Source organism: Populus nigra, chromosome 5, assembly GCF_951802175.1.
Source record: "Populus nigra chromosome 5, ddPopNigr1.1, whole genome shotgun sequence".
NCBI classification, from domain to species: Eukaryota; Viridiplantae; Streptophyta; class Magnoliopsida; order Malpighiales; family Salicaceae; genus Populus; species Populus nigra.
In genome coordinates this window covers 22,585,585-22,613,042 of record NC_084856.1, presented here as the reverse complement: position 1 = coordinate 22,613,042, position 27,458 = coordinate 22,585,585, and the positions used below count along the sequence as shown (strand labels likewise).

Sequence of the window (27,458 nt, the reverse complement as noted above, 5' to 3'; positions counted from 1 at the left end):
TTTCCTTTTCCCCTTTTAATCTTGTTGACTCTTTCTTCTCCAGTTGATTTTTACACTATTCGTAGTGACAGCTGAGCACCAGCCTTGGCATCAACTTGACTTTAATGAACGTTAAAATGAGCAAGAGGTTGAGCAGAAACTGATAGGGATAGAGACACCAAAATAAACTTTAAGCCTGGAAAGAAAATGGAATTGATAACAAATAGCAACAACAGGACGATTTAGTCGGTCTAAATAGTGAGTATCATGATCAAATAAGAATGGAGCTTTTGTGTGCTCAATGTTAGTCAATTATGCCTATAAACAAGTTAACCATAAATGTCTGTCCAACTCTAACAAAAAAGAGAGGAAATAGATTCTCCCTGCATCAAACCCTAAAGACCTAAAGTCAACCACTGTCGTGGTCTCTTTTCCATGATCCTTTTCACTACGTCCCTTACAAAAGAGTCAAAACAAGATGAGCAACAACCTTTCATCGGGCTTGTCTGCCCAGCGACCACTCTATCGATATGTATACAAGTTGATGGTGGGGGCACTGTATGAACTTCACTCCTCTTGTGCTCTAGCCCACAAGCAGCTAATATGGTATGTGTAGAACTCCTTGATATATCCTTGAAAGTATCATGGTCTGCAATGGAAGAAATAAGCCAATTTTAAGCATTTCAATTGCATGGTTGAAAGCAATTATTTCAACTTAACCGCCATGCATCTAACCAACAAACAGAAATTCTACGAATTCTCAAGCATTTCAACGCTGCCTGAAAAAAGGACATCTAAACAAAATTCCATGTCTGAAGATGAATATTGTCAAGTCCTGAGTACATCACAGGGATTTGGCATCCCAGAACAGGAAGCCTGTTTCTCCATCAACTTCCTGTCTCCCCAGGGTCTCAACAACCAAAATACTGAATCAGTAAAAACTACTTAGGTGACAATAACACTTCACGTACCTAATTCAGTATCATGTGACAAGCTTCCCAAATGGTTTTTGACCATTGATTGCAATTTTTCCTTCACATCATAGAATTGGCTTTCTCCTCTAACTTGGTACGAGGACAAAGTACCACCATGCCCGGTCATTGCTCTGCTGTCAAACTCATGCAGTTGTTCAGAACCAGACATTGAGTTGATCCCCATGAGTTCAGGCCATAATGTCAAATTGACGGGTCTGTCAGAAGTTGGAATAGTTGGATCCTGAACTATTTGCCTTGTCAATTGGTTTGGCGTCAGATAAAAAGAATCCCTATTTTGAAATGAAGACGGCTGATGGTCATTAGTCTGCAATCTCTCCTCGTGATGTGTCTGTTCTAATGTGTCAGCTTCTTGTGTCCTTAAATTTTGAAGAGCTGTTCCCCTACCCAGATCAATTTGCGAGTTTGAAAGATCACTACGCAAGCTGGCAGCTGAGATGACATCAATTCTATTTGCCATGGGATTCATATTTGTTGAGGGATTCATATTTGAAAGGAGAATCCGTATATTACGGTGTATATGACGTCTCCCAGAGAGAGTTGATGCCCCTGCTCCAGACACTGGAGAAGCTACATGATTATCTCCAGTTGGAAATCTCGGAGATGACAGACTCCCAAATGCTTGTGGGACCGTCAATCGAGGTGAAGACTCTAGATTGGGATCTAAACCTTCTTCTAAATTCAACATGAGCGATGGTCTATTAAATATGTTGCTGCTTATATTCCATTGATCAGGCAAGGAATCTTGAGTTTGGGAACTTGAGGATCCAAGAGCAACAGGTCTACAATCATCACAGTACCAATTGCCTTCAGGTACTTGCCGCCCCAAACCAACACAATAGGTATGTGCAGATGAATCACAGAGATCACATAGCAGCATGAGGCCATCATCCCCACCTTCGTGGCATTCTTTACAAATCACGTTCTCATATGGATCAATGTAGCTCCTGATTTCTTCCTCAGTTGGTTGATAGACCTGTATAACAAAATAACCCAAACCAAAACACAGAATAAGCAAAAATCAAAGAACAAGGGAAATAATAGGCACAAAGCAATAAGACAGAAGACGACCTGATCACGCTTGGGAACTTGTATCACCATATTTCTCAGATCAACTCCCACTATTGATCTTCCATTCTTGGTTATTGTTCTAAATCTTTGCTTGCACAAAGGGCAACGGGATTCTACTTTTGACCACTCCATGATGCAAGTGAAACAGAAATAGTGACTGCAGCAGTCCAGTGTTCCCCTGAATCTTCTTTTGTCCTCTTCAGAAAGACAAATTCCACACACCTGCCTTCCTAGCTCTGATTTTACTTCCTCTACCTTTTCCTTACCTTTTCTTCCTAGTGGTTTTGTCTGCTCGCACAAATCCCCATTCTCCTGAAATCTCTTCCCAGCTGATGAGCTTCTCAAACTCGTCTTCAATTCTCCAAACTGATTGGCCTCCCTCACCTGCTCCCTCTCTTCCTCAGAAATGGTATAGTCATAATCAGATGATCCATTAGACAAAAAATCTGAATCCGAATTTACAGCAAATTTCCTCTTTCTCACACCTGAATGTTTCTTGCTCTTTTCTCTCACAATTGAGCTATCAGCTAAAAAGTCACCATCATCCTCATCATCATATTCACATCTCTCTTTCTTCTTCAACTTACGTTTGTTTCTTCCTTTCTTTGCCAAAGGCTTCTTCAAAACCCTAGATTTTCTAATCCTTTTTCTACATCTTCCAGAACCCCTTTTCGGCTCTCTCCTCTTGATCACTTTCACATTCCTGCTCTTCCTTTTCACTGTCAATTCTTCATCCTCATCCAAGCAATCATCATCATCTTCATCTGGTGTGAATTCTTCATCAGTTTCGCCCTCATCATCATTAATATATTCCTCATCCTCGTCATCATAAGATACCCTTTTTCTCTTCTGAGAAGTTTTACCCTCAACTTTCCCATCCCCTAAAGAACCACTTTTCTTCCTCGATCTAACAGGCTTCCTGAACTCCTCCTCCTCCTCCTCCTCAACAAAACTATCAAAACTCTCCTCTGATGCATACCCATCTAGAGAAATTCGACAATCCTCTGAATCATCATCCGAGACATTTTCCTCATTCCCCACGACATAATCCTCATCCGAATCATCGGAATCTTTATCCCTGACCCTTTTCTTGGGATTCCTCTTACAATTAACCTTTTGTCCCCTTCCCATCTATCTTTGCACACCCCCACAGAAACACCCAAACCCCCAATTACAAAACCACAAATTTCAACTGTTCATCCAATAAATACACTACTTAATCTACACGTCAAATCAAATCATATAAAAATTGAACCCCAGGATTCCTGAATTGGGTCTCTTTTTCTTTCTAGCTTAACTCCTACTTCAAATGGGGTAACAATATTTAATGCAAATCCTGCCAGAAAGTTTCACTAATCACCAATCATTTCTAATAACCGATCTGTATCAACACAAACCACAAATAATAATCAAAACCCAGATCAGGTTCCAGAACTATTCCCTTCATAAAAAGCCTCAAAAGTAATCCAAAAAAAGTACCAAATCCCACTAATAAAAAGAAAAGCAAAAAGCTTTAGCTACCCTTTTTGGAGCTATTCAATAAATTAAATGAAATTCCCTCTAGAAAAACCAGAACAGCAAAATAATAATTGAGTTTAAAATCATTACTACAACCACAAAAGAAACAAATTTTAAACCAAAAATAGCCTTAAATTTCCAGTAAAGATGGCTTCAGCATAAATACTTATTATATACAGACAGGTACATACACACATGAGAGAGAAATAAATCTAGAGAGGGGGGGGGGGGGTTGTTTGATACCTGAGAAAGAGAGGAGGAAGGAAGAAGAAGATGACACAGAGGCAGAGGAGAGAAATCAGAAATGTTATTCGTGGAGATTATTGTAAGAAATAAACTGCCATTTTATTGCCGGTTCGGTTGTTGCGTTTTGTTTTGTGTTATAATAATATCATTTTTCGTTTATATATATAAAGAAGGTTTCTTTTTTTAAAAAAAAGTAAAAAAGTTAGCAAACCCAGCCCAGCCATATTAACATTAAATAAGTTAACTTAAATTAATTTAAAATAATATTATATTATTATTTTTATTTTAAAAAAAATTAAAAGCCTAATATTTTTAACAAAAAAAAGTTAAATTAACTTTTAGCTTGGTTAAGATTTGATCTATCAAATTTATTTCTACTTAATTTAATTTTAAAATTCAATATAAGTTAAATCCTGATCTAGCCGACATATTACTAAGTTAACTCATAGAAACTAGTCAAGTTCAATATTTTTGAGGTTTTTTATCTTTAATTTTTATTTTATTTTATGATTATTATTTATTTTCACTTGATTGATTGATTACTCTCTGAAATAACTTGGTGGATATTGTCAACATTAACATTTATAGCGGTAGTCTATACAGTTTTTTTTTGTTTTTTTATTTAATTATTGCTTGATTGATTGATAGGATTTTATTTGAAAGATTATACTTTATAGTATTACCTTGATTGAGGCTGCATTGATGTATGTAAGTTTGAGTGTTTTAAAATTTTTATTAAAAATTAATTATAAATATATTATCATACCCCATATTATAATTATAGTTATAAATTTTGATTTGAGTAAAAATTCAAGTTATGAATTAGATAAATTAACATGTGAGTCAATGCATCAGCCAAGCTTGGATTATATATATATATATATATATATTATAGAAAAAAATAATTTTTTTCATTAATTTTATCCGCAATCATATTTCAGGTTAGTAAATTATCCAACTCATCAAGTTAAGCTTGTCATATAATATTTAATTTGTTATCTTGTAAACCATTCAAATATAATTATCATGTAAAATTCATGATTGGATGACAAAATTCTTCTTAGCAACCTTCATTTATAGTCAAGTTTAATATAATAATTACAAAATGAATTCTATTACTACAGTTTCAACTAGATTATATGCTTTCACCATGCTTATGGCTGCCATCAATTTTTTTTTAATATAAAAAAATATTTAGGCTATAAAAAATTATTTAGTATTGTTGTTGAACCCAATCCAATATATTAATTTTAAAACCTCTCAACTTGACTCTTTGTAACTCGAGTTTAAAATTAAAATACGTGAAAACTGTTATACTCGAAAAATTAAGCACATGCCAAATGCCAAGATGCTTGTTTGAGATAATGACAATCTTATAAAAAACAAACCAAAATAATTTATAAAAATAAATTTAAAATCAAGTAAATATTGAATGATAAAATTAAAAAAATTATAAAAATAAAAGAGAAAATGCAAAATAAAATAATAATAAAAAAAGATATCATCTCCTTTATTATCCATGTAAACATTGAATGAGATGAGTTGATACCTAGACTTTTTTAAATGTACGTGGTAAAATATCTCAAACATTTTCATGAGTCTCTCTCTCTCTAACAATTACATATATTTTTAAATTAGCTTAACAAAACTAAAATTTTCAAGAATCAAGTTTTACATATAAATAAAAAATAATAATAATTAAGTATTACTCTAAAAGATACGGTTTTTTATTATATAAGGTTTTAATGTTCATCCTCTCGCACATTACTATGGATAGATTGTGTAAAATTTTATATTTTTTTCAATTCGATTCTTAAACATTTTTTTTTAGCTATTTAGGAGATGTTTTGAAGTGTGGTAGGGATTGCTTTTCAAAGTATTTTTTGCTCATAAATGCATTAAAATAATATTTTTTACTTTTTAAAAATTATTTTTGACATAAACATATTAAAATATTTTGAAAACACTAAAAAAAAATATTAATTTAAAGCAAATAAAAACATTTCAATTTTTGTTTTAAAAATACTTTTAAAACGCAAAAACAAACATGCGTTTAATCTAGGAAAAACAAGCTGGAAATTACTTCATATTGTTTTGTTATACAATAAAAAATAAGTTGAAAAATAACTTATTGACATTTTAATTTTTTTTAAGTTTATTAAAAGAATCGGGATCAAAACTTATATATAAAAATATTAAAAAATAATAAAATTATATATATATAACTTAGTTCAAGGTATCTGGTTCAAGATTAAAATAATGAAATTATATATGTATAACTTAGTCCATGATCAAAACTTTCACGTACTAAAATTAAATATCTTTTAGATTAAATCTTAAATAAGTAATTTATACCTGAATTAGTATATTCATAAAATATGGTAATTTCTTTTGGGCTTTTTTTTTAAAATCAAATCCTAAATAATAACATGATAATATTAAAAAAGAAGTTCATCTGCCCACAAACTAAATTTCTAAAAAAAACCCTTTAATGCTTTAGCATCCAATATAGAATACAACGTTGCATTGTATAAGAGATTATTTACTTCATTCCCTAAATAATAATCATTGATAACCATGGAAGTCAAATGTAAGATATATCCCATCCCTCTTATCTTGTAAGATCACCATTATACTTAAAATCAACTAAAAATTTAAAATTATAATAATAACATGTAATTTAAAATTATGATAATAACATATAATTAACTTCGATTAAATTCAAGTGTGAATTTATCTCCAATCCCATGCTACTTCCATATTCAATCATGAACAAACCAAAAGTCATTACCATAAGAATCTATAAGTGGGGGTTTGCTATATTTTCTACTAGGTATAGTCTTGTTTCAACGCTACATTGCAGGTATTATATCTGGTTCGATATAATAATTAATCTATAGCTTAATTAAAATTTTGTTTGATTTAGAAAATTTTATTCGAAACAACAACATCTTTTTTTAAATAAAATGATATTGTTTTTTTATTAACCTGGATTAATCATTTTATTCATGATCTTGACCGAGTTAAATAACTTTAAAACACAATGTATGAATGAATGCATGTTAGCAGAGAAGGCTTTTGCTCCTCCATCCTATTTTCCCTAGCAAAACATAAAATCACTAACCTTACCCGGTGATGATGTTAATATCTCATATTAGCTAGGAGATGGGAGCCTTAGTTGTTATATAGCAAGGGAGTCTTTTATCTTCTCAAGAGGTACCTTGTCAAGAACAAAACTCACTGTGTGGTCAAATCTATGTCAATTAAAACAATATCTTTTAGGAACTATAGTGTTAATATATAAATACACATCATTATTAATGTTGTCCGTAAAAAACCAACTATATTATGCTATCCAAACCTCGCATATGAAGGATTATAATAATCTTATTATTCTACATCAATTAATATATTGTGTTTGATATTATGGTAGTTTTTGTGGTTGTGATTTTTAAAAAAAATATTTTATAAAAAGTACTTTTAATTGAGGTTGGTTTGATATTTATATATGTTTGGTTAAAACTGTTGTTAAAATTGAGGCTGAACAAAAAATAGTTTAATATGTTTGGTTAAGAATGCTTTTTAAATTGAGGTTATAAAATTCAATTTTATATATATATATATATATATATATATAGATATTATAGATTTAACTACTACTATTATATCATGAAATAAATAATACCTTGTATATAATATTTTTTTATTGTTCCATTAAACTATTTACAATTCCATTACGTACAAAATTTATCCGACGAGAACTACAGTTTCCATGATTTTTTGAGTGTGCAATAAAGTTAGGTAAAATATTGTCAGGAATAAAATTGAGATTACAGTGCAAGTAAATTTAATTCACTCTAAACTAGTTTTTCAAAAAAAAAATTATTATTTATATTCAGGTGAACAGTGCGAGTAAAATCAATTCATTGCACTAGTTTTTATTTGAAAACAATATATGCTATTTTGGTTTTTCTTCGGAAAAAACATATTGTTCACGTGAACAATGTGAACAATACGAGTAAATTAAAATTTACTCGTACTGTTCACTTTAATAAACAATGAAAAGAAGAAGAGTAGTCGAGAGTTGCTTTGATTTTTTTTATGTTTTAAATATAATATACAATGGATCCCATAAAAAAAATTATATTTTTATATTTATTAAAAATTGTGATTGCTTCAAACATAAAAACAACCATGAAAATATACAGAAACTCAGTCACTTGGATAACACGAGGTCTCCTTTCTTTTCAAGAAGCTCATTTTCAATGATAAAATTCACATTGAAAAATTCATTTAGTGATTGAACCAAGTCATTCAAAATAGTATCTCTCAGGAGACCATCATGTGTGGACGTGAACACATCATCACCTCACCTAGTTTGTCTGCCTCCTCCTTGCAAAATCATTCGGTCACCTTCTTGATTTTTCAAACGCCGAAGACATCAGAGATAATTCAAAGATTTAAAATCCATTGGATTTAGGCAAATGGGTTGGGTGAAGGAGGTTTTGTGGGGGGGAAGATCACACTTGCTTCAATATCTTTCCTCGACAACATTTCAAATCAATCCTCATCATATGTGCTTTTTTTTTTAAATTTCCTAATGATTTTATTAATTTATGTGGTAATTATGTTTTTTTAAGAGAAAGTAATTTCTTCAACACTCATGATAAATCACAATCTTATTTATTCAACCCATTCTCCTCCCCTCCGGCTGACTAGATCAATTTTTTTTAACTTGAACAATGTTATTTTAATATTTTTTTAAAATAAATTAATATTATTTTAATAAAAAAATCCGGTTCAAAATAAACTTAAGCTTTATTAAGCGATCAATCAACAAGTTACAAGTTATTAGGTTCATTGCTTTAAACATGCTACATTTAAAAAACGTGTTTCAGAGTGTGGTTGTGGTTGTTTTTTAAAATGTTTTTTACTTAGAAAAATTTGTTAATTATATTTTTTTAAAAAAATATTTTTAAAATGCAGTGTCAAACGCACTAGATAGTTGCATTTGGAATAACATACACTCAGAAAAATATTAATTATTTTTCTGTAATTATATCGAACAAGTTCACATGTTCTTAAAAAAATAATGTTGTGTGGCAAAAATGATTTATTTTTTACTAAATCTCTTCATAAATATCTCATCTGTTGAATTATTACATCTTTCCAATGGTCTTACAAGTTTAATCTCTGAAATTTTTTGGAAAGCATCTTCTAAAAAACAAATAAAAATTCTTTGCTTTTATTCTTTTCAAAAACATGGATTCACTCACCTAAAGATTTGATTCTTTCGCTTGACCTTTCGTCCGAATTTGGACATGCTCGTCTAGCTTGTCTGCTCAACATCATGAAATTACATATCTACCCCTAACTTTTGTTCATTTAGCAGTTAAACCCAAAATGTTGACCAGAAAGAGATGATCGCCCAGGTTGGCATAACATCATGAATAAAGCACCCTCACTCGATTTTCCATCACATCAAGGAACATGGGACCCACACTCCAAGTGATCCTGACTGTCCATTAGGAATATCACAGAGACATAAACACACGTGCTTTTGGCTGGAAAACAAGGGTGTGAGAGGAAGACACGTGTACGGAGACGGGTGAGATTGGATATTTTTATAGTTTTTTTAAGATAATCAAACGGCGGATGTGTCAGGCTGCCCACGGAGTAGATTAACAGCTGATTTGGAATGTCGGTAGGTGATGTTTGTTTGCACTTAACACGTGCTATATAAAATTGTTATTACCATGAAATATGAGGTTATTTCCTGTTTGCTATAAATTTTGGATTACACGAGGTGGTTGGGTTAAATATTTTTTAATATAAAAAAATATGCTTCGAAAATGAATGATAACCCAACTCAATTTTGTCTAACTTTATTAATTCTGTTATATGGGATTCAAATAAAAAAAAATTACTTTTAAAAAAGATAAAAGTTAAATAAAAAAACATTAAAAGAAATGAGTTAACTTAAATTAACTTGACTAACCTATGATTCCAGATGAGCCAATTCTAACTAACCTGAGTCGATTATGTTTAACTTTATTAATCTGTTACTTATAATATGAGGTCAAAATAAAAAAAAAATTATCTTTAAAAGGATAAAGGTTAAATCAATAAAAAAAACATTTAAAAAAGCGAGTTAACCCCAAATAACTTAACTAACCTATAATCCTAGATGGGCCAACATAAAGAAAGGTGAAAAAAAACAAAGCTTTAGGCTAAATAACTTAACATTAAATGATGAAATTAAAAAAAATTAAAATTAAAAATCAAAAAGTAAAAAATAATAAGTTAACGCTACTAATTCGCGACCTATGATATGAAATCAAGATAAAAAAACTGTTTTTTAAAAGCCTAAAGAAAAAATCACAAAACTAAAGGGCTAATAACCAAATCTCAAAAGATGGAAAAAAAAATCAACTATAAGAAAAAGAAATGTTGGGAAAAAAAAGCCAATTCGGTTCCCTCGACTAATCTGTGACATGCGACATGAGATCGGGATAAAAAATTAAATTTAAGCAAAAAAATAAAAAAAAAATCGAAGTTAAATCAATAAAAAAACATTAAAAAAACTCAAGTCAGGTCGGGTTAACTTAACTAACTTGTGACATGAGATAACCATACTGAAATGAAAGCATGAAAAATTACAAAGCCAAATGCCCAAAACCCTAATGTCAAATGATAAAATCAGAAAAAAAAATATTTAAAAAAAACATAAAAAACCCGAGCTAACTTGATGAATTCATTATCTAGTATACAATGATCAAATCTAGTATAGAAATAATGAAGAAAAAATCATAATCATCAAACAATAAAAAATAAAATAAATAGTAATCAAGTAATGAGGATCAAATATGATATAAAAACTAAATAAAATAAAATAATTAAGAATTAAATTAAAAAAAATATAAAGAATTAGCAATCAAAAGAATAAAGATTAGAATTGAATGCAAAAACCAAATCAAATAAAATATCGAGGGGTTGAATTGAAACACATAAATAAATCAAGAAAGGGATAAAAAAATAGTAATAAAAATAATAAGGATCAAATTTGAATACAAAAATAAAATAAAATATTGAGGGACATAATTGAAAACATAAATAAACCAAGAAATGGATAAAAAAATAGCAGTCAAAAGAACGGGGACTAAAATTGAATTAAAAAATTGAGAGGCATAATTAAAAACATAAATAAATCAAGAAATGGATAAAAAAACAGCAGTCAAAAGAACGAGGACTAAAATCGAATTCAAAAATTAAATAAAAGAATTGAGGGATAAAATTAAAAAATATAAATAAATCAAGAAATGAATAAAAAAAATAGAAATCAAGAGATTGAGGAACAAAATCTAATTCAAAATTTAACCTTTAAAAAAAATATTGAGGGATCAAGTTAGATACAAAAACTAAATGAAATAAAATGTTTAGGGATGAAATTAAATAAAAACAAATTCAAGAAGCATCAAAAGCAAAATAAATAACAATAAATAGAATGACTATCAAATTGGATACAAAAATAAAATAAAATGACTATAACACCTGTAATCCGTTGTCACTACGTGCCAATTGAATGGATTTAACATAGCTTCTAGAGGCAGTGTTTGACTACTAGATGGGCCTTTACATATCATAAAAACAACATGAGTTCCTCCCACTCGCTAGTGTGCATGTTGCACGTTCCAGTAACTTTTTACTTGTTTTGCATTTATTAAAAGATCAAATTGGCCTTACCCAACTTGACAAAAATAAGAAAAAACCAAAAGTAAAAGACAATAAAGCCCCTAGACAATAACTATATGATTTTTGCCTTGAAGTTTATTTTAGATATTTTATAGTTGAATGATATTTCCAATTCAATTTTTGTATAAGATAGATAATTAATGTCAATATTAAAAAACTTTTAAAAATTATACATTTCGTGGTCTAATAATCAATATAATCCATACAAGTAAACAATAATACTCACACACTAAAAATAGTGAACAAAATTAATTACATATCACAAATTTGATTTGCCTTTCTATCAAAATGTTACCACTCATCAATGCTTTTAGTGTTAACCATATAGAGCAGTGAACTAATATCATAAACGACATAACACAAAAATGATTTCTTGCTGTGGGATTGGAGGTAGAAAGGGCCTTGTTGAATTTAACCATTTCGCAGTAGACAGGCTTTGCATAACTTTGGGCTTTAGCTTAATATATTTCACAAGTGAGCTCACAGACAGGCTAAAAATCTTGGGACCTGATAATATAGTGAGTGGCCCAGTCGAGATTCTGCAAATCCCATAGCAGGCAGGCAAGAGCATGAAATCTGTTCATTTGGCCCAGTCCAGACCCTGCAAATCCCATAGCAGGCAGGCAAGAGCATGAAAGCTGTTCATTTGGCCCAGTCCAGACCCTGCAAATCCCATAGCAGGCAGTCATTTCTATGCATGCCTCTTTAGTTACTGATAGATTTTAACTATGATGGTGTCTCGGATCATCTTCTCTGTATCAAAAAAAGGTCTCTTTAATCAGATTTAAGCAACAAATCTACATAGAATTGGTGTTTACACGAGAAGCTTCATACCACTTGCATATTTCGAGTTTTATCTCCCGGAAGGAATCAAGGAAAGTTGAGCCTTTACTGCTACTTCGGGGTCGTTGGAGTGCAAAGAGAACGAAAGGGAACCATGCTCTAACGAAAATCATGTTGCAACTTGCAACAACAATTCACATCCACTGTGTTCGTCAAGAGAACTCCACAGAATTCAATGGAAAGCCATTCAAGGTGTATTGTTTACTTTCCTCAAACACGATTGCCTACCCATCACATCGTTTTGTAGGTTTATAATTACTTATTGGAATAAAAGTTGTATAATCAATGGTATACCATTCGGAAATGAAGTGCACAACTTATGTTTTTCAGCGAAAAGCATCGTTGAAAAACTAGAGCTACACCGCGGGTGCAGCATCATAACCAAACCAAAAGGTCACTGAATTCTAATTCAAAAGAGTTGAGTTGTCCAATTCAATGATTTGGAGTGTTCACGACAACCAGATGCCTAGCCTCTCAAAGTTTCTTCATCAAGTACAACATTATACCAAAAATCAGACCATTCTAGATTATAATAATGATGCTGTTTACCACTTCTTATAATAGGAACTTTGTCCCCCAAAAGAAAAAAATTTTCTTAGTTATCTTCTCCCTTTGTTAACCCTAGATTTAGTGCGAGAAGAAAAGGGATGGACATAATAATTTGACAAGCCATTTAGCAGACTAAAGCTTTACTAAACCTCAAGCTTTTATGTTTTCTTGGCATAATTAAGTCCAGCACAAGGGACCGCTTGTCACATTGCCCTATAAAACTTGGCTAATCTATGTATATTTCTGTTCTAATTAGAAAAGATTAAGGAATTTTAGCAGTTAAACAATCTATATAATCAAATGTTTGGGGATTCATGAAGTGACTTTGTCACATGGGCTGCATTGAAAAGAAGGATAGTGGAGAAGGCAACCAGAAAAGAATATGTGATTGAACATCATGATTTTGAACGAAGGTTCCAATAAACAATGCACTCTTGCATTGCACTGTTCATGTTACCCTCTTTTTTTTTTTTCCTTCTTCTTTTATTCTTTAGGGTTTTCAAGAAATATCTTAAAAGAATGTTAGACTAACCAGACACAGTGTTAAGAGAAATTGAAGATTGTTTAAATCAATAACAATTTTTCTTCCAAACATAGTTTTTAAACTAGACTCGTATTTGATTCGGGATAAGTTCTGTGTTATGGATTAAGTAATTTGACCTGGATTAATTTAAATCAATTTAATTTTTTTATATATAATAACATTATTTTAGAAAAATATCAATGAATTTTGACTGGGTTGTTTTTAGACTAACTAGATCACAAGTTAATCTGAGTTTCTAACTTATTATACCGAGTCAATTCTCTCAATATTTTTTGTTTTGCTGAAACTCGAGCTCCCACAAGCACCGAATCACCTATGTCATATATAAACCAATTAATTCAGGTTGGATTTTAAAACAGTGGTTTCAAAGTGTTAAAAAGTCCTAAAACTAACAGCTTCCCTGCGAGGTTTGAGCCTCTCATCACGCATAAATTGGTCCTGCAATGTAAGGCATGCAGCGAAGGGAAAATGGAATGATATGCTGTCATGATTTATTGGGAATGAGTTGCATCTCAGTATTTTACTGAACTGGATCTTGCATTAATTAATATAACTCAGAGAAGCATGTAATTCCCAATTTATGATTACTTGCTTTCGTTCATACGTTTAGATTTTCGGCGTGTGTTGAAAGTAATTAGCACAGCATATGATTTCAGTTTGCTTTCAAGGCACCGGTCCGTAACAATGCGTTAATTTTTGCTTCTTATATTGCTTTCGAAACCCTTTTTCCTTGGAAAAGCTTAGATTAATGTTTTTTTAGGTGTCTTTTTTTATATAATTTCAATATACTAATATAAAAATTAAAAAAGATATAATTTTAATATATTTTCAATTGAAAAACATTTTAAAAAACACTCTACATCATATTACCATACATACACTTAATACAAAATTTTTCTTTCAAATGTTTTCTTAATAGATAACAAAGAAATAAAAACATATCCTTTATATTTTCAAGACTCGTAGTCATAATTATAAAATTTGATTTAATAGGTCAATTTAATGACTCGTTGACTTGAAACATTGTTCTAATTGAGTTTTATTTTGAATCATATTTTCTTTATATTAAAAACTATTAATTTATTTCATTTTTATAAAAAATATCTAAAATAATATTGTTTTAACAAAAATAAAAATAAAAATACATAGACAAACGCGTGAATCCATAAACTCGTCTCATCAAACCTATAATGAACCGAATCAAACTACAATAAAGTGTCTTAAACTCAAAGCATGATCATTGATAGGCTTCTGTACTCGTTTTTGTACAACAACCTTATCTAGAGGCATGTCCTGTACGAGTATAGCAGACATGCCACATGTTTTGAACCCATCACTTTGGGCTAGATTTTAAGATGTATCCTTTTCAGTTTCCAAATTGAGTATGTTAATTTCTAAAGTTGCAACGCACCCTTCTTCTTCTTCTTCTTCTTGCCCTTTTGGAGGGGATCATGCCTAAATCTAGAGGACACCTAGCTTTCTTTTGGTGTAATTATAAGGACACAAGCAAAGAGATTGCCCTGCAATATTGAAGTGATTCTTGATAGAGACCAGTCTCCAACAACATGTGTTTTGCTGTAAAGTTTACGACATATTAAAGAAATTGAATCACATCACCACCTAGAGAAAAATATAATTAAAGAGGTTTAAAGGATTGCAACTCTCTATTTTTCTTGTTCTCGTAAAATATTGGGCAATGTTAAGAATATTCTCACTCCCCCCTGTGAATTTGGGCAGGGTGCATTTAGTTAATATTCTATTAAAAAAAATACATATAAAAAAATACAGGAATGTATATGGTTGAAAAAATAAAAAAAATATTTTTATGATAATATTGGGGTACATTTATGTTCTTTTAAAATAAAAAAAACATTTCATTTCTCCTAACTATCTTAATTTTAACTAATCAATTCTTTGTATATCATAGAAAAGCCTAAAAAACAACAAAAAAGAAGATTTTTAAGGCTACCTTATTTTTAGACAAAGATTATGATAAAAATGGATGTTGGACCATCATAAGACAAATTACATTGTTCATGTTTGGTGTTAGGGCAAACTACATTGCTTAGGTGGGGTATTTTTCACTTTACTTTGAAAGTTGATTTGGGAATATAAAATTAATGGTTTAATTTAGAGGGTGTTTGAAAATGTGATAACAATTAATTTTTCAAAGTGCTTTTCGTTTAGAAATATATCAAAATAATATTTTTATTTTATTTTTTAAAAATTATTTTGACACTAGTTTTAACACTATCCAAAAAAATAAAAAATCAATTTTTTAAATAACATTATTTCAACCCCGTTACCAAATGCTATCTTAGTCTTGACTTTTTTATTTTCTTTTCTCTTTACTTGAGCAACTATTGTAAATTTAGTGATATTCAAGCATTGCTTGTGTTTGTGCATTAGGAATGAATTACAAATAGAATTTTAATGATATAATTTCACGAGTATGTTTTGAAGAGGATGATCAAACATGTATATTTTTTAAATAATTCTTGGCAGGCAGTTCAAATTAAAAAAAAAAAACGAGGGGAGGTTCAAGCTAAGATTTTTCTTATCAAATGCATTATAGTTTTTGTTTTTTCATCATCGGAAGACATGACACACTTTGGACTATAAGGTGATGGGGGCAGCTCTCCCATATCACACGACAACTAAGAAAATTAAAGTTATCAATGCTAGAATTTTGTTAAGTTGAATGAAGTTATTGGGTATTCAATACTCAAGATAGTTAGATAGATCCTTCTAGTTATAATACCCAACTCAGTAAAATCAAGTTTTAAAAAATTAATATAATATTATTTTAACAAAAACTTAAGTTCACCTCATCATTTAATCAATTCGAATTTTTAATTAGATCAAATAGATTAATATTTACAAACTAAATAATTAAACACCTTAAATATTCATAACCATGCCCTTTTCTACCTATTTAAATTTCATGAGACTCAAAGTTTCTTCTTTTAATTTTTATTTAAATTTCTACAGATTTTTACTATTTACACAGGAGAAAAAGAAGAATCAATTGAACTTTTTTAATTGATTTTATTTTATTAAAGAAATATGTTTAGGGTCCAATGGAGCCCACTTGTATCAAGGGTTAAGATTGGGCCGGCATCCGTATTGCGTTAACTAGTGAATGCCGGCATGGTTTACTGGGCCCCAACTTCTAGACCACGCTCTGGGGCCCACTATTATTTTAATTGCCCTTAATTTTCCATTAGCAAAAATTAATCATCCGAACCTAGGAGGTTTGGGTCTGAACCATACATTTGAATACTTGTGAATGTTGGAGGGAACGGGGGGATTGAATTGACATTTAAGTCCTTGTCATGTTTAAATAGTTACTGCTTTACTTACACAAAGAAACAATATTATTGGTGGCAAATTAGTAAATGATGAATTCGAAATATAATCCATTGAGCAGATTAGGGGAAGGAACCATAGCTTGCTTGGCTACTTCTTTATTTTATTTAATAAATACATAAATAAAACAAACTTCAGTCACAAAAAATCCCAATAAAAGTGAATTATATTTGCAAAGGAAAATAACATGAATTGGCCTAAACCTTTTTTTTAGCATGTAAATTGGGTTAAGCTTGAATTAATTTTATAAAAAATGATTTTAGTATTAATCCAGGAATTATATTCTTGGAGAAATGAATTCTTGCATCTCTTTATTAGCCATTTATTTTGAATTTAAAATCATATATTTGAAAATCAACAATATATGCATCTAATAAATTGATAATCACTTCTCTACAAGAATTAATACTCACAATGCTAATAACATTCATAAATAATAACAACATTAATTACAATTGTTAGTTCATTTGATAAATACTACCAATTCTTTTTAATATGATATAAGATAAAACAAACCAATAAGATAAGTTGCTATCTTGAGACATGAAAAACATAAATACTAGAGATAAAGAAAACATGTTCCCTTGTATTTTATGTTTTGAAAATATAAAAATTTATTTTAAAATTATCTCGGATAAATTTATTTTACATTTATGTCTTCATCACTTCAACAAAACACATTTTTATTTTTTATATATTTTTCTTTGTCATAGAACACTAACTAAATATAATTTAACTGTTAGAACACTAACTAACATAAATATTATCCAAATCATAAAACCGACAAATCATAAAACCGAGATGAACGTGACATATGTTTCCACTTACCCTATCCATGAATTTCTATCTGGTTTGCCATGATCTTTCACAGACAAGTGCCATGGCATCAAGATAATGTAGGTTTCCTTTTCATGCCCTTTATTTTTTTCTTTCTCTTCAGGACTAATTTAGCGGGTCACTTTCTATATACATGTTTCTATATACTTTTTGTTTGGTGCAATGGTGTCATGAAGAAGACAACACACACACACACACACACACACACATATATAACAACTATTTAATGATGAACCAGAAATGATAAACTGCCTAACAAAAACAACAAGGGTTTAATGATCTCACTAACCCTATTTTATTATTTTGATTTAGAGAATTTTTGCATATATTTCGAACAAACTTGTTCATAAAAAGTAGCAGATCATTTAGATAAATAATGCTACTTTTTTTTATTTTAATTGCCGATTACAGCTAAACATTTATAAACTAATATTTACTGGATCATGAAACTTTATTTATTAATCGAGATATATATTGTTTAAATTTTAAATTTAAATCAGGGCTTAACAAAAATATTATTTAATTAAAGTTATTAATTTATCGATATTATATTGTATTAGTTTACTTATTTTTTCATGGTCTTCCTATGAATTCGATGCTAAAATCTTGCATTTCAAACAAACAAACAAACAAGGTCGACAAAGCAGAAAAACCTAAGGATTTATATTTCTGGTTGATTGTGTTGCTAAAATGCGTAAGGTTCAAAGAACAACATTTTCAAGTAACATTATCTACAGATAATGTTTCATTTCTTGACAAATACAGATGTTGGTATTGTACTGTCAAGAAAAACAAGAAGGTAAGAGGTATTGTACTTTTTCTTTTTGGTCATACTTATTCTTATGATTTTGATTTAATTTATATATGGGAATAAAAATCATAAATATAAGAAAAAAATAACGAAATCATAAGGGTAAATATATATAAAAAAAAACTCTGACCATGTATTTCATTTGCTCTATGAACTGCAATCAAATCCAAATTAGTGATAGATGCCTTGGATCTTCATACAATAGCATCGCTACCAAGTCAACAAGAAGAAGAAAAATTAGTAATGGGTTCTTCCAATTTCCATGCTCTAATATTAGTAAATTAGGGAAAATTCAGAGGCTCCTCAAAAGATAGAATTTCTGCTCTTGACACTTGGCAAGGCAAATGAAGTCCATGCCATTGATTATGTAAGGTGAGAAGTGAAAACAACAACTTTATTTATTTTGCTATCAAATTTAAGAGATTAGATTCTATTTTCTTTGCCTTTTATAGGCAATTGATTAATTCTCTTGATCTACTTCTCTTTGAAGTAGGAGTGCCGTGCACTTCTCCTATAAAACCAAATTATACTTTATAGATTTTTTTATAGTTTATAGAACTAGAGGGAATGACTTAGAAAAAGACTCGGGTTATTGGACCTGCAGATCAATCCTGGTTAATTATTTTGTATCAAAACAATATTATTTTTTTATTTTTTGAAGTTATTGGTATTTATCTGGCCATGTTTGGTAAAGTTAACCAGATCATAAATTGATTTATTGTTGTTAAAATCACAAGTTGACTCGTAAAATCATGTGATTTTACGAGTCAGCTACATCTAACATGTAAAATAGAATCAAAAATTCAAAAACCAGTAAAATTAGACTTGACTCGTGCAAAATCAATAAAATCAATAAAATCAAACTAAATTTACAAGATTATAATAAGTATAAGATGAGTGGTTTTATTGGTTTTGTATAAATAATCGATTGATAGATTCTAGATTTCCCTGTTATTTTTAGCTTTCTATGTATTTTAAGGTGTGTTATACTAATATTTACTATTTTAATGGAATTGTTAATATATAATTAGATGAGAAAACTTATTTGTGATTTTATAATCCAAGTCTACATTGTGATTTTCATATCTTATCGAAAAAGTTATTTTTACAACTTTAGATGAACTTATTAGATTAACAAGATTTGATTGAATTAATATCTTTTTAATTCAAATTAAAACTCGGTTAAAATTAGATTTTAATTACAATTTTTCCGGAACAATCAATTGGCCGGACAAGTTTAATAAACATTCAATCTTTTGACACACAAGCTGTCTCAAGATTCTCAATTAATAAATTGTCTAATTATGTAATAATGAGTGATCGTTATTACACATATTACAGCATGTGCTAAACTATTAATAAATCTTACTAGTTAATTTGTGTGAGTCATATATAATCCATATGGAATGATTATGCATGCAAACGTTTATACTAATTCAAAATTATATGAAGAATTCCAACTAATTGTAAATTATACCAAACCATAAGATAAATTAGAAAATGTCTCCACAATTTGTTTTTTTATGCCTAAAATGTCTAATAAATAGGAGTAATTGCTTTTGTTTTAGACAAAATACTACACCCCCCCTAATTTACTAGCATAGCAAACAGTTAAATACTATAAATAATCACTCTTGTATATATGAAAAGAAATAGTTTTTTTACTTATAAAATTTATGAAAAAATAAATTTTAATTGGATAAACACAACATGCTGTGTGAATGATAAGTTAATATGTTCCTTACATTATTATATTATTTTTAAATTTAATAAAATTAAGATCATGAAAAAAAATGCTCTTAAATGCACCAATCTGAATGAAAATAACTTATTATATATATGTATATATTTTTAAAAAACTAAGATTTTAATAGACATAAAATATAAAAACAAATAACTATCAATGATTTTGAAGAAAAAATTCTCTTAGATACACCAATATAAATGAAAATAACTTGTTTTATATATAAAATTCGATTAAAAAACTTCAAAAACATAATATTATATTTTAAATATTTCCATTTAAAAAAATAAAAAAGTGAATAATAATAGTATTTTGAAAATAACATAAAGGTAAAAATTAGCCCTTTACTCTCTCTACCCTACAAAAAATATAAACCAATAGGATAACCCAAACCGGGAGGCTCGGAACCAGGTTCGGCGAGCCTTTTGCTCTTCAATATTAGACACAGCAACAGCACTGAGACACATATAGACAGAGAAAGAGAAAAGACACCAAAACCACGGAGAAAGTTAAGAGAGAAGATTTTCCCACGAAAATTCTCTCTCTTCCCTCCCCCTCTCTCTATCTATCCCTCTTTATAATTCAAGAGAATATGTCTCTGTAGATCTCTCTCTAAAGAAGCACCACATTTCCTGTTTTTATCTCTCCTAAAAAATACAACAAGAACAACAACTATAGATATATATATGTATGCATACATGCACATTGCATTGTATACGTAGAAAGATACCTTTTCTTTTCTTTTCTTCGTTTTTTTGAGGTTAAATGGGAAATATTTGAATTGGGTTTTTTGAGATAGGATCTCTAGAGTTGGAAAGATTGGATTTTTTTGTTGTGGGGTGATGATATTTTTGAAGGAAAGAAAAAAATGGAAACAGAGCAGCAGCAACAAGTTTGGCCTTTCTCTGCTGCTTCTGTTGTAGAGGACATGATTCAAGAAAATATTGGAGCTCGACCAAGAGATGTTGATTTGGTGGCTTCAAGAAAAGCTGAAGAAGCTTGTATGATATCAATCTTCTCCTTCATTTATTTCTTTGTTGCACATTTTGATTGAATTTGATCATGCCTTTTAGTTTTTAGATCTTTGATTATTGGAGGATGCTTGAGAAGCTTCTGGTCTGTGTTTTGATTTCATTTTTGTGGAATCTTGAATGATCTATAAGGAGTTTGTAGGCTGTTGAATTTTATGGATTAGGTGGCTGGTTCACAGAAGTTGGATTAATGCACAACATGGAAATGGAATTTGTAGTATTTTAGGGTCATATTCCATGAATTGTGTGATCCTATATTGATATCGATACAGTTTTTTCCTAACATTCTTGGATTTTTATGGTAATTTTGTGAAAGTTCTTTCCCTAGGCATGAAAAATTGAGCTTTTGTTGTTCATATTTTTCTTAGTGATGATCATTGAATCAGTATGTAGATGAAACTTTTGCCAAGTTAGAGAGTTCTCATAATTACTTCTTTCATGGTGCTTATTCTTTGTATTTTTATTTTTTGAGGAATTCCCGTCATGTGGTCAGATGGAATTGTTGTCGTAAAATTGGAATCGGAATAGGGGGGCTTCAACTTGAAAAAGTTACTTCTTTGTACGCCTTATATTTTCCTGTAAAAGAAGAAAAAGAAAAAAAAGAGGGGCATGGTGATTTTACATCTCTGTGTTGGTTTACAGCCTTGAGAAGGTATGAAGCAGCTGGGTGGCTTCGAAAGACAGCAGGAGTTGTTGGGGGTAAAGATTTGCCAGCTGAGCCCTCTGAAGAAGAATTCAGGTTTGGATTGCGAAGTGGGATAATTTTGTGTACAGTCCTTAACAAGATTCAACCTGGAGCAGTTCCAAAGGTATCATTCAGCCTGGTGTTTATTTTATTATGTTTTGGAGGGTAGTTATACTTATTTGTTGGTATTGGTGATGTTTATTGTTTATAGGTAGTGGAAGGTCCTGGTGATTCTGTTGAAGTTCCTGATGGGGCTGCTTTATCAGCATTTCAGTACTTCGAAAACGTGAGAAACTTCCTGGTAGCTGTTGAGGAAATGGGGATTCCAAACTTTGAAGCTTCTGATTTGGAACAGGTGAGAGATTAACTTTAGGTTGAAACAGAAAGGAAAATCTGGAAAATGCCATGCTAATCTTCTATTACTTTGTGAGAGTTGTCTTCCTGCTGTGATATTCTTTTGTATCATGAACTTCCAGGGAGGAAAATCTGCTAGGGTTGTGAACTGTATTTTAGCTCTTAAGTCATATAATGAATGGAAACAAAGTGGTGGAATTGGGACATGGAAATATGGAGGAAACTTGAAACCCTCATCTTGTGGGGGTGGGAAACTCTTCATGCGAAAAAATTCCGAGCCTTTCATGAGTTCCTTTTCTCGGATGAGCAGTGGCGATCCATCTTCATTTGATGAACAATTCCGTGACCTAAGCGAAGCTGTGAGTGAACTTTCTGTTTTTTAGTTTTACGATTTTAGAGAGGTGAGTAGCAATTATAAGCTCATTTGCATGTGCAGGGCGCCTCTCGTTCTTTGAAGATGCTTGTCCGTACAGTTCTTTCAAACAGGAAGCAGGAAGAAATACCAAATGTAGGTGTTCTGATGCTTGTTACCTTATTTTTTTAGATGAATTTCCTCATCAGAATGAGAATTTTGAAGGAGATCACATCACGTAGACGCACAAGAAATTGACAGAAATTCTTCCTCATAACACTCTGATTGGTAACAGATTGTAGAGTCTATGCTAAATAAAGTCATGGAGGAGTTCGAGCGTCGGTTGGTGAGCCAGAATGAGCAGGTGAGCTGTCATGTTTACTGAAATGATACCATCCTCCTTTGTCTCCCTCCATATTCTCGTGTGGTTTGTGTACTGAAGAAGTTACCTCTTCATATTATTGCTAATAAATCAAATGGGAAATCATGCATACGAAACTGACAGATGAAAACAACAGCAAAAGATATGGAAGAATCTAGCCCTGACATGCCTCTTTCAAGCTCTAGCGATACAAGGGTATGCACTTGGCTTGCACTATGAATATTTCGCTCATGCAATGCAGTTGCATAACCTGAAATGTAATTTCGAAAGCATGTTTTTATATTTACAAATGCTCAGAATTATTGAAACCAATTGGGTGACATTTTCTTTTACTAATGCTATGGTTAAGATGGAAGAAGACTCTTCCACACAAATCAATACAGAGGAATGGTGCACTTATAAGGGCAATCCTCATGAGGAATCAAATGACCAGCTTTTGAAACAGCAAGTGTTGGTTGAACGACAACAAAAAGACATTAAGGTAATGTCTCTGTATTGTACTAGGGTGAAGTCTTTAGGCCTTTCCACAAGGCTTTAATCATTGATAAATGATGGTACCTGCAGGAATTGAAACTTACTCTTCATGCTACGAAAGAAGGAATGCATTTTTTGCAGATGAAATATCTGGAGGAGTTCAACAATTTAGGTACAATTAAGATTCTATGCACTTCTTCCAGATTATTAGAAGAGGAGTAATATATATCATTACTAGTTTCTTGTAACAGGTAAGCACTTGTATGGTCTAGCTCATGCTGCTTCAGGCTACCAGAGAGTCCTAGAGGAGAACCGCAAGTTATACAATCAAGTGCAGGACCTGAAAGGTATTATCTTTTTATTTTGAATTTTGATTCCATGGATTTACTGCACTCATACACTAAGTTTCTCTACTAAATTTAATGATAATGAATATGATTTATTAGGAAATATTAGAGTATATTGTCGAGTAAGACCCTTCTTGACTGGGCAACCAAATCGTTTTGGTACGGTGGATCGCATAGATGAAGGGAGCATTTCAATTATCACCCCTTCGAAATATGGCAAAGAGGGACGCAAATCATTCAGCTTCAACAAGGTTTTTGGTCCTTTGGCAACTCAAGGTGAGTATGGCTCCATTCAGGTTCTTTTTCGTTCTTATCAGCTTTCCTTAACTTTTTTATCCTTCTATTTTTCCTTCAGGGGAGGTTTTTGCAGACACCCAGCCTTTGATCCGGTCTGTTCTTGATGGGTACAATGTATGTATATTTGCATATGGCCAAACAGGATCCGGGAAGACCTATACTATGGTGAGATGATTCATGTACCATATTAAAACATAAATCTTGGTCAACAGCCTTCGGTTACTCTTTTAACTTTATTCATTTCCTTCATTTTTCAGACGGGTCCCAAGGATCTTACAGAGGAAAGCCTAGGTGTAAACTACAGGGCATTGAGTGATCTATTTCTCCTCTCAGATCAAAGAAAGGAAGTTATTTGCTACGATATCTCTGTCCAAATGCTTGAAATTTACAACGAGCAAGTGAGGGATCTCCTTGCAACTGATGGTCTCAACAGAAGATATCCTTCATGACACTATTTTCTTTCAGTTTGACAATGTCTTTCCTTCAACTCAGCTTACTTTTCTACTTGGATTCTTAACTCCTGTATACATTAGATATTCGAAACAGTTCTCAGAATGGAATAAACGTACCAGATGCAAGTCTTGTGTCTGTATCATCACCATCTGATGTCTTAAATTTGATGAACATCGGGCAAAGGAATCGTGCAGTTAGCGCTACAGCAATGAATGACCGGAGCAGTCGCTCCCACAGGTGTGCCTAATGCTGCAGAAAATGTCTCATGTCGCAGTTGTGATTTTCAGAGTACAAATAAAATAATAGTGCTTAATTAAATGATACTTATATATTGGCCCATATTTGCAGCTGCCTGACAGTTCATGTTCAAGGGAGAGACCTGACATCTGGAGCAGTACTCCGTGGTTCGATGCATCTAGTTGACCTGGCAGGAAGTGAACGGGTTGACAAATCTGAGGTGACAGGGGATAGATTAAAGGAAGCACAGCATATCAATAGATCTCTTTCTGCTTTGGGAGATGTGATTGCCTCTCTTGCTCAAAAAAACTCACATGTTCCCTACAGGAACAGCAAACTCACTCAACTACTCCAGGATTCACTTGGTAAGATTAACCAAAGGCATTCTGTTTCCCTTCTTTCTCTAATATAATCTCATTCTGCTTATTTTTCTGGTCCAAATAATCACCAGGAGGGCAGGCTAAGACACTCATGTTTGTCCACATAAGTCCTGAGGCTGATGCTCTTGGAGAAACAATTAGCACACTTAAATTCGCTGAACGGGTTGCCACTGTTGAGCTTGGCGCTGCTCGAGTTAATAAAGATAGTTCAGAGGTGAAGGAGCTGAAAGAGCAGGTTCTTACTTTATGCTCTTCATCTTTTTTTCTTCTTTGGGATCAGGATAAGAATTGGCCTCATTTTATATATGTCCTTGTACATGATACAAGAAAATGATGGGCTTGCCTGTTATCAGATATTTTTTTCCGTAAGGCACGTCTTAGAGCTGCTATTTTTGTTATTATTGATTTTGTTATTATCTCTTACGTACCTTTTCATCTAGAAGTGCAGTGACTTATTTTTATTATGCCTGGTTTCAGATGGCTAATCTCAAAGCAGCCTTAGCAATGAAGGAAGGAGAGTCAGAAAATTCACAGCATTCTCGATCCAGCACCCCTGAAAGACTTAAAAGGAAGCCTGGTTTGCCCTTTTCTTATAGTTGGCATAGTGCAAGTAGCATCACCAATGGTCATAGGCAGATGGAGGATGGTAATGCAGAGGTAAAAAAGTTAACATAACCAATGACTGAAATTGATTCTTTGCACGCTGCTTTCAGTTGTAGATATATTTGTTCAATGATTAATCTTGCCTGAGCATGGAGGTTGTACTCCTGGTTTACATTTAATGCCCAAGGGCACGCATCTTTTAATGCTTGGATTTCCCATTTAATAATCTGGATAATGCTTATTTTACTACTTATACTAAGACATGCCATTTTACCATTAGAAAATCATCTCAACATCATGTGAAAATGATTTTCCTGCATGTTTGTAATATGTATATATTTGCCCAATTTAGCCATCTATCAAAGAATAAAGTTAATATTCATAACCATAATTTACATACTGATTAATGATCTGCAGGTTAGGAACCACTGTTCGTCTATTCCAAGAAGGCGAAGCTTGGATCCCCAGGACTTGATCATGTATTCACCTCCTTGGTCATCTGCTGGCAGTCCTGCATTGAGTGGAAAGGAGGATGATAAAGAATCGGTCTTTGGTGACTGGGTTGACAAGGTCATGGTGAATAGGCTTGACGCTGCAAGAAGAGATGAAAATCCTGCAGGGCAATGGGAAGTAGACAGCAGACAATTGCCTGGGATGTTTTATCAGGTTTATGCTCGAGACCCTTCAAAGATTTATCCAGAACAACCCTACAAATCTCCACAAAACACAAAGGACAACCAAGAGTATGATGCTCAGAGGAGTAGGTTTGAAATGGCATCCACTGATGACTCTGATGAACTTGAGGCTGCAACAAGTGATTCTTCTGAGCCAGATTTGCTATGGCAATCTAACATTCCTAGAATGACCAGCCTTCCCAATCCCAATGTGTTGGGATCTAAAACAAAGAAGACTACTAATCCAAGGGGATTCAAGAGCACAGAAACAAGGTAAGCTATCTGATTACTTATCTCTTTTCTTTGAGTCACATTTCTGGTTATGTAAACTTAATTATAGATGTGTGCATTACTTATCTAACATGTAAGCTTTCTTTGCTGTTGATACCACTGCTATTTTATCTTGTTGCCAGACTAGCATTTTCTCTTAAGGTTGCCACTTCGATTTTTGTCAACAGGAAGTTTAATACTTTAATTTTTCTGGTTTTGTTAACAGGAGTTTAATTCCATCGCTAATTCCTTCACCATCAAGGAAACTACCAAATGGGGTGAGTCCAGGCCTCAACAAACCTGGAAGGCAGCTAGTTTCTGTTGATGGGAAGAGGAAAACTGGGCATGCAAAGTGACATAAAAGGAAGTGGCTTGGTGATTTTTCTTTTCTTTTCCTTTTTTCCATTTTTTGTGTATCTATTGTATAGTTGTAGAGAAAGGGATATAGAGAGGAGAAAGAGTTGAATGGTAATGGATTTCAGTTGCCTGTGTTTCTGTGGTGGTGATCATGAGGTTTATGCTGTCCCACCATGCCGATTTCAATTTGTTTATACGAGTGTTCTTCATCTGGTGAATTCTTTTGACATCATCTTCTTTTCCTTTTGTATTGATCAGTTGTTTAAAGAGAAGTGCAATATATAGAGAAGACCAAGAAATTACATCA

The 27,458-nt window shown here is 31.7% G+C and overlaps 2 protein-coding genes across 4 annotated transcripts; one reads left to right on the top strand and one right to left on the bottom strand.

Annotated features, from left to right (window-relative positions):
* Positions 1-220: 220 nt before the first annotated feature.
* On the bottom strand, positions 221-3,955 carry LOC133693218 (uncharacterized). Of its 2 annotated transcripts, none has more exons than XM_062114391.1 (4): positions 3,804-3,955; positions 2,043-3,423; positions 951-1,947; positions 221-628 (listed from the first exon to the last, which is right to left on the bottom strand). In XM_062114391.1, the coding sequence occupies exons 2-4, from the start codon at positions 3,171-3,173 to the stop codon at positions 375-377; spliced, it is 2,382 nt and encodes a 793-aa protein (XP_061970375.1). In that variant the 5' UTR covers positions 3,174-3,423; positions 3,804-3,955; the 3' UTR covers positions 221-374. The 2 variants fall into 2 exon arrangements, with proteins under 2 accessions (XP_061970375.1, XP_061970376.1); XM_062114392.1 differs by having other exon boundaries at positions 2,043-3,378; positions 3,804-3,945.
* Positions 3,956-20,739: 16,784 nt separating this feature from the next.
* On the top strand, positions 20,740-27,458 carry LOC133693189 (kinesin-like protein KIN-14G). Of its 2 annotated transcripts, XM_062114350.1 has the most exons (19): positions 20,740-21,256; positions 21,929-22,095; positions 22,183-22,326; positions 22,448-22,684; positions 22,762-22,833; positions 22,973-23,041; positions 23,183-23,254; positions 23,409-23,540; positions 23,624-23,705; positions 23,785-23,880; positions 23,980-24,156; positions 24,236-24,342; positions 24,435-24,615; positions 24,708-24,867; positions 24,979-25,232; positions 25,319-25,482; positions 25,725-25,904; positions 26,268-26,797; positions 27,021-27,458. In XM_062114350.1, the coding sequence occupies exons 1-19, from the start codon at positions 21,124-21,126 to the stop codon at positions 27,148-27,150; spliced, it is 3,087 nt and encodes a 1,028-aa protein (XP_061970334.1). In that variant the 5' UTR covers positions 20,740-21,123; the 3' UTR covers positions 27,151-27,458. The 2 variants fall into 2 exon arrangements, with proteins under 2 accessions (XP_061970334.1, XP_061970335.1); XM_062114351.1 differs by lacking the exon at positions 23,183-23,254.

Excerpts from the sequence above, each read along its gene's own strand:
- LOC133693218 (XM_062114391.1), bottom strand. The coding sequence starts at position 3,173 with ATGGGAAGGGGACAAAAGGTTAATTGTAAGAGGAATCCCAAGAAAAGG. Across the intron at positions 1,948-2,042 it reads AAGTTCCCAAGCGTGATCAG|GTCTATCAACCAACTGAGGA; the intron begins GTCGTCTTCTGT and ends TTTGTTATACAG. Across the intron at positions 629-950 it reads GTCACATGATACTGAATTAG|ACCATGATACTTTCAAGGAT; the intron begins GTACGTGAAGTG and ends CTTCCATTGCAG.
- LOC133693189 (XM_062114350.1), top strand. The coding sequence starts at position 21,124 with ATGGAAACAGAGCAGCAGCAACAAGTTTGGCCTTTCTCTGCTGCTTCT. Across the intron at positions 24,868-24,978 it reads CGGAGCAGTCGCTCCCACAG|CTGCCTGACAGTTCATGTTC; the intron begins GTGTGCCTAATG and ends CCATATTTGCAG. Across the intron at positions 26,798-27,020 it reads TTCAAGAGCACAGAAACAAG|GAGTTTAATTCCATCGCTAA; the intron begins GTAAGCTATCTG and ends TTTTGTTAACAG.